The sequence below is a fragment of the Coregonus lavaretus genome (genome assembly GCF_964263955.1).
Source record: "Coregonus lavaretus genome assembly, contig: HAP1_SCAFFOLD_1942, whole genome shotgun sequence".
NCBI classification, from domain to species: domain Eukaryota; kingdom Metazoa; phylum Chordata; class Actinopteri; order Salmoniformes; family Salmonidae; genus Coregonus; species Coregonus lavaretus.
Genome location: NW_028165034.1, coordinates 56,884 through 71,693, shown reverse-complemented (window position 1 = coordinate 71,693; position 14,810 = coordinate 56,884). Strand labels below are relative to the sequence as shown.

Sequence of the window (14,810 nt, the reverse complement as noted above, 5' to 3'; positions counted from 1 at the left end):
ATGCAAGTCGTCGGCGGTCTCTCGCGGTGGACACAGTGCCCCCTCCCACGTGAAGGTAATTTGAGCAGACAGCCGTTAGCTCGAGCTGCCTGATTGACAGACAGCAACACTGGATTTACACGGAAACCGAGGAACTACACCGCACAAACGGCAAAATAACAGATATTTGTCGTGTAAAAGAGTATAAATACTTACTGTTTTGAAGGCCTGTCGGTTTGTGGGTCGCCATGAGGGCCCTGGACTTGATCCTGCTGTCATGTTGCTTGTGTGGCCTGTACGCGGTGGGAGGTAAGTGGGACTTAAGAAACAGAGTTGTGGAGACATGGTAACGCATGGTCGATATAGTTTGAAAATACCAACTTATTTCCATTGTTCTCAAGCGTTGATGTGCCCGCTATTTTATGCGCATTCTCCTAAAACATGCACTCTACTATGTGCAGTTTTGCGCAACTGTATCAACCCGTGAGTGAATCATAAAATAAGTCTGACGTGATGACATCATATAGATATTGATTTAAATTACAAGATATACCAATGGGAGAAGTACGTGGAACAAAAAAATATGATTTAGGCCTAGGCACATCCTAAATTCCAATGTGAATGTAGGGTAATCCTGTCTTCAGAAACTCCCAGGAGAACGCATCCCAGACCATTTCAGTATGATAGAGTTTTATAATTTGGAGTTTGGGAGAGGTCCATATTGGTGATTTTTACCGCGCAGCTGTCTGTAGTTCGTTTGAGGGGAGGTGTGTGTGTAGCATCTATACAGAAGGCCTCATTACTGCCCCTAATCTATCTATCTATCTATCTATCTATCTATCTATCTATCTATCTATCTATCTATCTATCTATCTATCTATCTATTGAGTTAAAAGGCCACTGAATAACAAGTGACAGTGGCATTTGTCGTGAACTCACATAAAATCTGGTCTATACTTTAAACATTTAATCCAATTAAGTTCTACTCACACATCCTACCTGATTTCGAGACCAACTTAGTGTAGCCTAAATGGGAGAGGAAAAGGAGCTAAACACTAACAACCGTCTGTGAGCCCCTCCCGGCTCTCCAGCTCCCCGTCTGACCCTTCCTGTGCTTGGCTAATGGAGGTGCCTGGTTGTGTGATGGTTGTAATTTGTCCCTGTCAGAGGCGGTCTTGCTGGGGCACTGGTTTGTAGGGCCACATGATGAATGCTGCTGCCTCCAAAGCTGGCCATTATAAATGCTGTGAAACCTTCAGGGGAAAACAGGAGTTATGCATGGAAGTGCTACTCTGCGTCAATATTGGACAGTTTGGCGGGGCTAAGGGTTGGAGGCCACCGGCTGGTTATACAGGGGCATGCACTCTCACCAGACCTGGGTTCAATTCATATTTGAAATCATTTCAAATACTTTAGCTGTGCTTGATTGAGCTTGTCTGTTGCAATGGCAAGGATTTCAAATAGTATTTGAACCCAGTTCTGACTCTCTGTTTTGGTAGACAATTGTATAGGAATATTTCAGAGCATTGAGGTGCAGTAGGTTAAGGATGCACCGTTCCACAAAATGAAATGCTTTATGCCAGGGGTGGCTGGTCCTGAAGAGCCACAGTCAGTATAGGCTTTTGTTCCAGCCCAGCACAAACAATCAATTAACCAACCCAGAAATCGTATTGTCCCATTCATAAGAGAAATGTTATATTATAGCGTTTTCTGTAATTCTATGGTCACATCCCTGACCCCCCCCCCTCCCCCATCCTCCCTCCATCCCCCTTCAGGTGCGTCGGAGGGGGAGAAGCAGCTGATGAAAGACCTGTTCAAAAACTACAACCTGAAGGTTCGCCCTGCGGCCTCACCTGGTGCCAAGGTGGTGGTCCGGATTGGCATGATCCTCTCCTCCTTCGTCAGCCTGGTAAGGGGTGCCGCAACACACACACGCACTTACACACAAACACCTAACCACTACGTTACTGGCAACATTCCATCAGCATACCAGTTAGCATGACACATCCAAAGTGTTACAGGAAGTGAATGAGTAAGTGATAGGGCTATGTAGAGATCTGGTGATAGATAGAGGGAGAGTTACACGGTTCACCCCTCCTTCCCATCCCCCTTTCCTCTTCTTCTCTCCTCTCTCTGCTAGGTCAGGACAGCTGTCTAGCTAGACCCCCCCCCCCCCCTCTCATCTCCTCTCTCTGCTAGGTCAGGACAGCTGTCTAGCTAGCTGACATTCCTCTGCAGGTTTTAAATAGCAGCGCCTGGCCGGTCAGTTATCTGTGCTCAGTGCAGCTATATACCCCTGGTCAGAGAGGCTTTTCACCACAGATCTAAGATCAGATTACCCAACTGAAATTCTACCCTTAATCATTAGGGGGATAAAAAAGATCTGACCTTGAATCAGTTGTTAGAGGTGACTTCTACCTACTCTACCACCAAACCCCAACAACTCACCCCTTTTATCCCTACAGTACCTCTGTTCCCAAACAGTAACCCTCTCTGGTTTCAGGTATAGAGAGAGAAGTAGTGCAGACATCCACACTGTTCTCAGATATCCTGTAGTGTAGGGCCTTCCCATAATGCACCACGACCTTACTGTGTGCTCTTTCTCCCTAGAACATGAAAGCAGAAGAGATGAGCACAATCGTTATCATGAACCTGGTAAGTTTGTATACAAACTGTACACATTTTACTCTCTCTCTCTCTCTCGCTCTTTCTCGCTTGCTCTCTCTCTCTCTCTCTCTGGTCACTATCTCACTTTAAAGTCTACCTTGACTCAGGCTCCAATTCAATAACTTTATTTGCATGTAAAACATTTCTCCATGCATCAGCAGAGCTTTATAAAGCTAAAATGTCAACACACACAACACCGCAATACAAATCATGCACCCAGTAAGAACACTTGAAATGATAGTACACAGTTTATGCAAAATGAAAATGTATGCAAATGTTATTGATATTATTCATGGCCAAATGCACTGCAATATTGTGCTCCTTATAGTTAATGACACTAGCCGGAAAATGTGAAATAAATTGATCAAATGATGAAGTGGTTAGATTTCAAATCTGAAAGTTATCCCCTGTTTCACATGCACCTTTTTCCCTCCTCTTTTTCTGTCTCCCGTCTTTCTCTCTGGATATTTCCATCTGTTTTAAATCATTAACACTTAAACCCAACTCCCAACACACACATGAACACACATGGACAATTCCTCTCTCTGTCTCTGTCTCTCTCACACACACACACACACACACACGTCGCTGTGATATCAGGAGTGGACAGACTACCGTCTCTCCTGGAATCCTAAAGACCATGATAGGATCGACGTGATGCGACTTCCTGCTGGGAAGGTCTGGCTGCCTGACATCGTCCTCATCAACAAGTAATTATTCCTCCTGTGTAGAGCATTGCACTAGCAACAACAGGGTCATGGGTTTGATTCTCGCTGGGGCCACCCATACGAAAGTCACTTTGGATAAAAGCATATTTTAAATGGTATATATTGTTACCTGGGTTGGGTTAAAGTCCATTTCAATTCAGTCAATTCAGGAAGTAAAATGACATTCCAATTCCAAAATGAATAAGAGAATGTGAGTGGTCACAGTAATTTAGATACTAAAAAGCTAAGGGTTGTGTCCAAAAGGTTTTTGGGGAATATTGGCTATTTTTAAGGCTTCTGCTCCTGGCCATGTCTTTTAAGTTAACTGAAAGTGTTTTGGCAGTAGCTGGATGGGTCAGTCAGGACAGAGTATATGTACACACACACCCTTCTACACACTCGCTCAGTCAGTGTGGAGGCTCCCATTAACTGTGCTGTAAATATCCCCTCTGCTCCATTCATTCATCACTGCTTTATAGGCAATTAGGCAGCATGGCTCCCCAATAACAGAGCCAGTGTCACCACACCGCTCAGACAACTCTCCAGCTGGGAACCCACTCACACAGAACCACACAGCTCAGAGGAGTGGGGAGTGGAGCTGGATTCACATACCTACAAGCAAGCATGCACACTTGCACACACTCGCCAACACTCTTATTAAAAAAAGGTGCTATCAATGAAGAACCTAAAAACGTTCTTCTGTTGTCCCCATAGCGGAACCCTTTGAAGAGCCCTTTTTGGTTCCAGGTAGAACCCTTTTGGTACCAGGTAGAACTCCTTTGGGTTCCACGTAGAACCCTTTCCAAAGAGGTTCTACCTGGAACCAAAAAGGGTTCTACTTGGAACCAAAAAGGGCTCTATGGGGACAGCTAAAGAACCCTTTTGGAACTATTTTTTTATAAGAGTGTAGCGTCACGTGTGTGTGTGTGTGTGTGTGTGTGTGTGTGTGTGTGTGTGTGTGCGCGCGCGCGCAAGCATGTGCACTCGTCTGTGTGTGTGAGAGAGGGTGATCAATGTTTCTCCTTTTATCTCTGAGAACACCTTCACAGGGACAGGGTTTTAGAGGGGCCCTAGCCATAAGAACGAGCTTTCACCAGCCTATTGCCAAGCCTATAAAATGCAGTGAAGACTACAATACTGGGTGCTCAATCTGCCTGTCTAATTGTGGTGATGTCTCTGTTATGTCTTGCATTATGAGTTTAATAGGAACTACAAGCTTATTTCTTACAGCCCTTTAGACAGGATACCTCATCTACAGTGAGAATGGTATTTTTTTCTCTCTCTCTCTCTCCATCGCTCTCTCGGCCCTCTCTCTCACTCGCTCTGCAGTAATGATGGTGTGTTTGATGTGGCCCTCCATGTCGCTGTCCAGGCCTATAGTAGTGGGAGGGTGACCTGGTCTCCCCCTGCCCTCTTCTGCAGCTCCTGTGGGGTCAAGGTGACACACACACATGCGCACGGACGTACACACACACACAACGAATGCAGGTGCGCAGACATTCACACACCAGTGTTTCCTTAAAAATTTGTAGCAGTGGGGGTAAAAGGTCACGGTGGTTGACGGGGGGGGGGGGTCCTAGGTACCCCCGGATAATTATTTTGTAGAAGGACAAAGAAACTCAGTTCTGGTGACTTTTTTAAAAGGACATTCTACACCACCAGATATGATTATTTTTTTACAATTATTTTAACATATTGGACCATGCATACAGCCAATGCATTGGTCCATATTATCAGGTATAAGCATTATCACCTGTAGCCCAACTGATGCATCTTAGTGGCTGTAAATAAATTGGCTGAAGCATGGGGTTGCCTATCTGCATTTACCCTCTTGGGCTAATCATTAGCTCGATCCCAAATGTGATCTTTTAACTAGTTAGCAGCCTATTGATGAATTTTATGTCCCTTAAAACTTGCATAAGCACAGTGAATATAATGTAGGCCTACCTGTTAGGGTAACTTGGGGTAAAACTGCCAAAGGGGTAACACCTGCCTGTACTTCTTACAGAAACCACTTGTCACCCCCCCCCAGAGGCAGTTTACCCTAAGTTAGGCCTACATTATACATTATATTCACTGTGCTTATGCAAGTTTAAGTCACTCCAGAAAAATGATCTTGAGGTTGGGTGGCGTTAAGTTAACCTACAATTGACCCGTGTTAGGTTTAGCCCCACTCTTCCCTTTGCATTTACATTTACATTTTACATTTTAGTCATTTAGCAGACGCTCTTATCCAGAGCGACTTACAGGAGCAATTAGGGTTAAGTGCCTTGCTCAAGGGCACATTAACGTCATTTAGCAGACGCTCTTAGCCAGAGCGACTCACAAATTGGTGCGTTCACCCTATAGCCAGTGGGATAAGCACTTTACAATTTGGGGGGGGGGGGGTTAGAAGGAATACTTTATCCTATCCCAGGTATTCCTTTGCACTCACTGCAATTGCAGAGCAGTAAGGTGCTTGACTATGCCGCTGCTAAAACCTCTGGGTTGAAAACGGTGCAATTCGCGCATATTTAGGATTTGAGAGAGAAATAAATAAAGTAGGAATGGAAAGCCCCACTAATTTAACAAAGGCATTAAAACTGCAAGAATAGTTGTGCATTGACTGACGTTAATTTTACAAAGCTGGATCCCTTCTAGCCATGATCCTAACACCCCCTCCTCTTCCTGTTTCCTGTGTCCAGGTGACATACTTCCCATTTGACTGGCAGAACTGCACCATGGTGTTCAAGTCTTATACCTACGACTCATCAGAGGTTGACCTGCAGTACGCTCTAGATGACCAGGGCAACGAGATCAAAGAGATCCAATACGACGGGGGCTTCAGTGGTGAGGACACGAGAAGACGCACGCACACACAAACTTGCAAATACTGGAGTTGTCTGCTGGCACAATGGAAACAATGGAATAGTCCCAAAAGTTGCAAACCTTGTGAATGTGACACTCCAGGCAGGGCAGGCTCAATCAAATGTGTGTTTTGTAAAGAACACAAATACTATTTGAACCCAGCACTGGGGAAGAGATGAGAACACTAATGATTAAAACAATCTGTGTATGTTCACTGAAAAGTCTTTGTTTTGGTTATGTTTAAAATATGTTACCAAACACACACTGTCCCCAGAGAGTGGTGAGTGGTACATCCGCCACCAGCCCAGCAGGAAGAATGAGATCCGTGAGGACCTGTATGAAGACATCACCTTCTACCTGATCATCGAGAGGAAGCCCCTCTACTATGTCTTCAACATCATCATCCCCTGTATCCTCCTCACCTGCATAGCCATCTTCAACTTCTACCTGCCGCCCGACGCTGGTGAGATAGCACAGATCTAGGATCAGTGTAATGATCTTGGATTTATGTACCAGAACGCTCACCACACATAGGCACAGATCTAAGATCAGTTTAGCCTCATCAAACCTAACCATAATCACCCCTTGACGATGGTGAGGCAAAGATTTAGGATCAGTTTAGCCTCCTCTAATACTAACCTTAACCATTAGGGGTGTAATGCAAGACGGACATTAGGTGTATCTACTTCTAATACAGCAGAGAGAACAGTGTGTTATAGAATGAGTGAAATTAATTCATTCAAGGAGTTTATGGATAGCTATGTTGATATTGCCCTGTTCATCATGATATGCATCCTAAAACAGGATTACCGGTACTTAATAGTAGTTTGAACAGATTAATGTATTTATATAGTGTTCATTTATAGAACCATATAGATCAGTAATACATGTTTTAAAAATAACCTGCTGTTTTACTGTGTGTCATGTTTACATTTTACATTTTAGTCATTTAGCAGACGCTCTTATCCAGAGCCACTTACAGTTAGTGAGTGCATACATTTTTCATACTGGCCCCCCTGTGAGAATGGTCCTTTGTAGCTCAGTTGTAATGCTTGTTACACCAGGGTAGTGTTGGCTGGTCCTCACTACATGTTCGTCGTCAAACCCACTGGCTCCAGGCCATCTATAAATCACTGCTAGGCAAATCCCCGCCTTATCTTAGCTCATTGGTCACCATAGCAGCACCCACCCGTAGTCTGCGCTCCAGCAGGTATATCTCACTGGTCATTCCCAAAGCCAACACCTCCTTTGGCCGCCATTCCTTCCAGTTCTCTGCTGCCAATGACTGGAACGAATTGCAAAAATCTCTGAAGCTGGAGACTCTTATCTCCCTCAATAACTTTAAGCATCAGTTGTCAGAGCACCTTACCGATCACTGCACCTGTACACAGCCCATCTGAAATTAGCCCACCCAACTACCTCATCCCTATATTGTTATTTATTTTGCTCTTTTGCACCCCAGTATCTCTATTTGCACATAATCTCTTGCACATCTAGCATTCCAGTGTTAATACTATTGTAATTATTCTGCACTATAGCCTATTTATTGCCTTACCTCCATAACTTGCTACATTTGCACACACTGTATATATATTTTCTGTTGTATTTCTGACTTTATGTTTTTTACCCCATATGTAACTCTGTGTTGTTTTTTATTGCACTACTTTGCTTTATCTTGGCCAGGTCGCAGTTGTAAATGAGAACCTGTTCTCAACTGGCTTACCTGGTTAAATAAAGGTGAAATAAATAAAATAAAAAAATAAAAGTGGGTTTGATTCCCGGGACCACCCGTAAGTAAAATGTATGCACGCATGACTGTAAGTCGCTTTGGATAAAAGTGTCTGCTAAATGGTATATATTATGACACAGTGGAAGACCAGGCTAACTATCACAGAGTCTCTCATAGTGCAGAAACGGTGTGTTTCTCCTATGACCTTCGTCTTCCTACACACAGCCTCTCATGGGTGACCACGAGCACAGAATGTTCCTTCAGGCTCCAAGACACACGCAAGCACACACACTCTCCCCGACACACACACTTCAACACTAAAAAAAGCTCATTAAAACCCACCTGCCTGTGAACATGTTTCTCTTTAGGACCCAAGGCTTGTGTAGGAGGGGAGTTGGAGAGAGAGGGGGGTGTTCTTTGGTCACATAGTGACTGCACTGTAGCGTAGCAGCATAACACACAGAGAGTACAAGGACACATTTAAGCCCGGGTCCCTGGGGCTCTGTATGTAAAGATACAGCCTCTCTCTCTGTCTCTGTTCAGCTCTGTGCTTATCTATGGGCCTCTGGAAGCCCCCCAGAGACGACAAAGTCCACAAACACACTCCTTACAGTGTGAAAACAGTGTATGTGTCCTTTAAGCACCTTTGTTACGTCACTTGGTTATATCACCTTTAGTAGGGACGTTAAACATTCAGCCTGCTGCACTGACCCTATGGACACTAGTCTAGAGCGCCTGCTTTTGAAAACAAGTGAGAAATATTTGTGACTTAGAACTATATAATTTTATTTCTCAAATGGCACCGATAATTTGGGGTCGGTCTCTCTATAAAAGTCACTGACCACGTACCAATACACTGATTTGACAGTCAAACTATCACTTAAATAAAAAATGTATGCACTCACTAACTGTAAGTCGCTCTGGATAAGAGCGTCTGCTAAATGACTAAAATGTTAAATGTTAAATGGCAGCCAAACGTTGACACTGTTGATATTCTATGGCGGGTCGTGATTCGTTGAAGTTAACTAACATAAAAAGTGTTTTGGTCCCTGTTCCGTGATGGTAGCCTCCCGAAATCAACACCCGTCATTCCAAAATCTAGATATAAGCCTTCTACAAGTTCTCATCTAACCAACCATGTATAGGTTATTCCAAGTTTTTGTGTGGCCTTTGAATACTTTAACCTCAGTTTAAACAGCGCTACACCCCAATCGTTTGCTCCCTGTTCTATTGACTTCAGCGTGATATCGATGGAAGTGATTAACAAAAAACGTATTGCGTTACACTTACCGCGAATCAACATGCAACACTTCAAAATGTAGCTAGCTGTCTTCTACGAAGTGTCCTCTAACCAGTGATGTACACATTATTCCCAGATTCCGTGTGGTTTTTGAGCTGTGTTAGTCTTAACAGGATGTGCAACCTCATCTCCCCCTCTTGCGTTATTGATTTCAATGTGATAATCTTTGAGTGATTGACAAAGCAGTGTTGTGCTTCTCTTTCTGTTTTGGTGACCCCTGTATCATAATGCAACATTCCCAATATGTAGGTGATTGGGGTATACAGGCTGTCCTCTAACCAGTAATGTAAAAATATATCCCGTTTCCATGTGGTTTTTGAGTTGAGAGAAAGGGACCGTGCGATGAATCCCCCATTACAGGTCATTAACTGATGAATTACACGTTGGGCCAGCTACTGTTAAAACACAATCCTTTTATCTTCTCCCTTCTGCTAACTAACTAACTACACACACACACGTTCGTTTGCACACACACCCTCAACCACACGCACACACACACGCTCAGTAGGCCTGACTAAGGACACGTTACAAATGATTTAAGGGCTTAATTCCTATTAGGCTCTATAGAGCCGCTCTGCACCACATTAACCTGACCACGGGTCTCACGCTGGGTGTCCTCTGTGTAGGTAGCAACTGGGGGGAGGAGGAGGAGGAGGAGGAGATGGGGTGTGTGTGTGGGGGAGAGAAAGTGTGTGTGTGTATATCCATGTCTAAATTGTATATTGTCAATGTATATATAGATCTATCTATCTATATGTGTCCTCTCTAACCTATGTGTATAATATATGTTCTATATGTTGTTAATCTATGTATTTCTCTGTGTGTCCTCCTTTCCCTCTCCACCTCTCTGTCCAGGTGAGAAGATGGGTCTGTCCATCAACGTGCTGCTCACCCTGACTGTGTTCCTGCTGCTGCTGGCTGACAAGGTCCCTGAGACCTCCCTGGGTGTCCCCATCATCGTCAACTACCTCATGTTCACCATGATCCTGGTCACGGTCTCAGTCATCCTCAGTGTGGTGGTCCTCAACCTGCACCACCGGTCCCCCTCCACACACCACATGCCCATGTGGGTCCGCAAGGTGAGATTGGGCGGCCCTGTTGGAATACCATATATTTTATTTTTTTCCTTCCTCTCTCCCTTCCTTTCCTTGACTCGTAGTAAACGAGACTCTGAAAACGCTAAAGCTCATGAATATTTATGACGGTTGGAGGAGGAATGCAGAAGAAAACAATAGAAGGGGAAAAAAGGTTTTAGTATTGGGAGTCTCAGGCAGGCGGGTAGGAAGGTGTGTATGTGCGTGCGCGTGTTGAACGTGCGCGTACATGCTCGTGTGTGTGTGTGTACGTGCGTCCGTCCGGACGTGCACCTGCATGCATATTAAACACCAATGGCTCTGGCCTCTACATTATTTAAAGCTAATTACATCGCCTCGGTACTGCTCCACCACCGCCCGCCAATCATTGAATGGCTGAACAATCACCATGGCTATGCCGGAAAATGTGCATGTTTTAATAGAAGGAAATGGCACGGAAATGGATGATAGAAGAGAGAGAGAGAGAGTGAGAGAGAGACCCTATACAGTATTTTCTCCTCCTTTTCCCTCTGTTTCTCCTCTGCCTTTTCTCCTCCTCTAAAAGTGAGTGTGTGTCAACAACTAGAAGATATTAACCTGAGGAGTTCTTATTCCGGAGCAGAGAGACCCATTGACAGGAATATGGTGCTGAAGTATTCGTTAGCTGGTTAGCATATTACATTTGACATTTTAGTCATTTAGCAGACGCTCTTATCCAGAGCGACTTACAGTTAGTGAGTGCATACATTTTCATACTGGCCCCCCGTGGGAATCGAACCCACAACCCTGGCGTTGCAAACGCCATGCTCTACCAACTGAGTGAATGGGGAATGCCACATAGGACAGAGTGACATGCTATATCCAGGGTTGTGGTCAATTCCATTTCAATTCAGTCAATACAGGAAGTAAACTGAAATTCCAAATCCAATAAAGAAAATAAAAAAACTCATTTGAAAAGCATTGAGCAAAAGCAGTGAGATGTCACAGTGAGTAGCAAGCATTTAGAAAAAATGTAATTGGAATGTCAGTTTACTTCCTAAGCTGACTGTATTTAAATGAAATTGACCCAACCCTGGATATAGCAGAGATCAATGTTCACTACCAGATATGCTTGCTACTCACTGTGACATCACACATTGGATCAAGGATGACAGTTAGTCTTAATTGGTTAGGAGCATTGTGGGTTAGTGCACAGTTCATAGTCTGTTTTGTGAATAAGAGAGCGAGAGAGAGAAAGAGAGGGATTTAAACAGCATATTGTAAAATTCAGGAATGCACTTAGTTTCAATGTGACATCCACCGAATCAGTTAACCCTCAAATACGGTGTTCCTATCACATAGGAAAGAGCAGGGAGCCACTGAAGATGGTATGTTTATTGAAATCATCATAGAGTCTGCAGCCTGAGTCAAGGTGTATGGAGACCACATCTCCTTTCTCCAGCAACAGAATCACTGCATTGGATACATACTGATTGTGTCCATTGTAGTCATTTGCCGCTTTTATATGCTGACCATTCTTAAGCAATACTACATTGGCCTTTGCTGAGATACGGTTGACCATACCAATGAATCTAATGTAGTAGAGCCCTCTCACTGGTGCTGTGAAGGCCCCTGTAACAGGGGTGTAGGCGTTACCAATGTTAGTGATGACATTGGTGTAGACCAGAAAGGTGTCAGCATTGAAGGGTCCCACTGGACTGCCTAAAGCAGCAGAGAAGGCCACCTTTGGCCTTTCTGCATTCTCTCTCTTCAGCTCCTCCACCTCTCCTGTCAGTTGATCCACTGTGTTCTTGTGGCTCTGCAGTTCAGTCTTGGTGACGCTCAGCTCCACTCCTTGCTCGACCACCTTGTTCACTAAAACGGCATTCTTGCTCTTCAGTTCCTCCACCTCTCCCTCACTGGCTGTATCTCTGGCCTCCATGTACCTCAGCTCCACTCTCTGTTCCAAAATCATGTCTCTCAGCGCTCTCAGCTCAGCCGTCAGGTTGGGTTGTCTCTGTAGCTTCGGTCCTGTGACCTTGTTGAGTGATGTCATTCTCTTGGACCCCTCCACTATGTCCCTGAGCCCACCAGACAGACAGAACAGCAACACCAGCAGAGCTACAGCACCCCTCATTCTGAAACAGTGGCTCTTTCCAGAAAGTATGTTATCTGAGGCTCAGCCCCGTTCTTTATATACACATCAGAGGTGGCTGGTGGGAGGTGATTCTGGAGGACAGGCTCATTGTAATGGCTGGAATACCTGGAATGGTATCAAACACATGGAAATAATGTGTTTAATTCCTTTCCATTCATCAATCTCAGGTGTTACAGTGTGCCTGTCCTCCGATATCTCCTCCCAGCAGTCACCACTGATAAACACTGGCCACGGTGGACTAATACATGGGAACTTTAACGGTTGACCTCAGTGGAACATTTGGGGAACATAGCCAAGGACTGTGCGTGATGTAACAGAACACTGGTAAAGCTGAATTAAATCTGGGGTTGTTTAAGTCCATGGGTGGAGAAAGACAAGAGACCCCCAAACGGTACATACTACATACTCCTCCTCCTCCTGTTGAAGGATGTTATCTCGAGCTGGGAGAGAGTTGTCTGCGTGCATTCGTATGTACTCGTGTGTGCTGGCAGGCCCTGCTTGTCTGATAGTTCTTTCTCCAGGACGCTCTCTGATGTCGGCGCTTGGCAGCTTTGGCGAAAAGCTGCCTCTTGCCAGTCTAACCAACCAGGGATCCAATCCCCACACACACCTCCTTACCAGTCTAACTAACCAGGGATCCAATCCCCACACACACCTCCTTACCAGTCTAACTAACCAGGGATCCAATCCCCACACACACCTCCTTACCAGTCTAACCAACCAGGGATCCAATCCCCACACACACCTCCTTACCAGTCTAACCAACCAGGGATCCAATCCCCACACACACCTCCTTACCAGTCTAACCAACCAGGGATCCAATCCCCACACACACCTCCTTACCAGTCTAACCAACCAGGGATCCAATCCCCACACACACCTCCTTACCAGTCTAACCAACCAGGGATCCAATCCCCACACACACCTCCTTACACCTCCACACACCTCCTTGCCAGTCTAACCAACCAGGGATCCAATCCCCACACACACCTCCTTGCCAGTCTAACCAACCAGGGATCCAATCCCCACACACACCTCCTTACCAGTCTAACCAACCAGGGATCCAATCCCCACACACACCTCCTTACCAGTCTAACCAACCAGGGATCCAATCCCCACACACACCTCCTTACACCTCCACACACCTCCTTGCCAGTCTAACCAACCAGGGATCCAATCCCCACACACACCTCCTTGCCAGTCTAACCAACCAGGGATCCAATCCCCACACACACCTCCTTACCAGTCTAACCAACCAGGGATCCAATCCCCACACACACCTCCTTACCAGTCTAACCAACCAGGGATCCAATCCCCACACACACCTCCTTACCAGTCTAACCAACCAGGGATCCAATCCCCACACACACCTCCTTACCAGTCTAACCAACCAGGGATCCAATCCCCACACACACCTCCTTACCAGTCTAACCAACCAGGGATCCAATCCCCACACACACCTCCTTACCAGTCTAACCAACCAGGGATCCAATCCCCACACACACCTCCTTACCAGTCTAACCAACCAGGGATCCAATCCCCACACACACCTCCTTACCAGTCTAACCAACCAGGGATCCAATCCCCACACACACCTCCTTACCAGTCTAACCAACCAGGGATCCAATCCCCACACACACCTCCTTACCAGTCTAACCAACCAGGGATCCAATCCCCACACACACCTCCTTGCCAGTCTAACCAACCAGGGATCCAATCCCCACACACACCTCCTTACCAGTCTAACCAACCAGGGATCCAATCCCCACACACACCTCCTTACCAGTCTAACCAACCAGGGATCCAATCCCCACACACACCTCCTTACCAGTCTAACCAACCAGGGATCCAATCCCCACACACACCTCCTTACCAGTCTAACCAACCAGGGATCCAATCCCCACACACACCTCCTTACCAGTCTAACCAACCAGGGATCCAATCCCCACACACACCTCCTTACCAGTCTAACCAACCAGGGATCCAATCCCCACACACACCTCCTTACCAGTCTAACCAACCAGGGATCCAATCCCCACCTACACCTCCTTACCAGTCTAACCAACCAGGGATCCAGTCCCCACACACACCTCCTTACCAGTCTAACCAACCAGGGATCCAATCCCCACCTACACCTCCTTGCCAGTCTAACCAACCAGGGATCCAATCCCCACCTACACCTCCTTACCAGTCTAACCAACCAGGGATCCAATCCCCACACACACCTCCTTACCAGTCTAACCAACCAGGGATCCAATCCCCACACACACCTCCTTACCAGTCTAACCAACCAGGGATCCAATCCCCACACACACCTCCTTACCAGTCTAACCAACCAGGGATCCAATCCCCACACACACCTCCTTACCAG

At 45.7% G+C, this 14,810-nt stretch overlaps 1 protein-coding gene across 1 annotated transcript in view; it reads left to right on the top strand.

Moving 5' to 3' along the window:
* Window positions 1-214: 214 nt before the first annotated feature.
* The window catches only part of LOC311116371 (acetylcholine receptor subunit beta-like), a gene marked incomplete at its 3' end in the record, with an annotated part of 32,017 nt that continues 17,421 nt past the window's right edge, over window positions 215-14,810 (top strand). Inside the window, exons 1-8 of the mRNA XM_084191455.1 lie at window positions 215-288; window positions 1,755-1,888; window positions 2,590-2,634; window positions 3,247-3,356; window positions 4,683-4,791; window positions 6,038-6,182; window positions 6,475-6,663; window positions 10,085-10,308. Of these exons, the coding sequence (XP_084047581.1) occupies window positions 228-288; window positions 1,755-1,888; window positions 2,590-2,634; window positions 3,247-3,356; window positions 4,683-4,791; window positions 6,038-6,182; window positions 6,475-6,663; window positions 10,085-10,308 (1,017 nt within the window). The 5' untranslated portion in view covers window positions 215-227. The remainder of the gene's footprint in view (window positions 289-1,754; window positions 1,889-2,589; window positions 2,635-3,246; window positions 3,357-4,682; window positions 4,792-6,037; window positions 6,183-6,474; window positions 6,664-10,084; window positions 10,309-14,810) is intronic.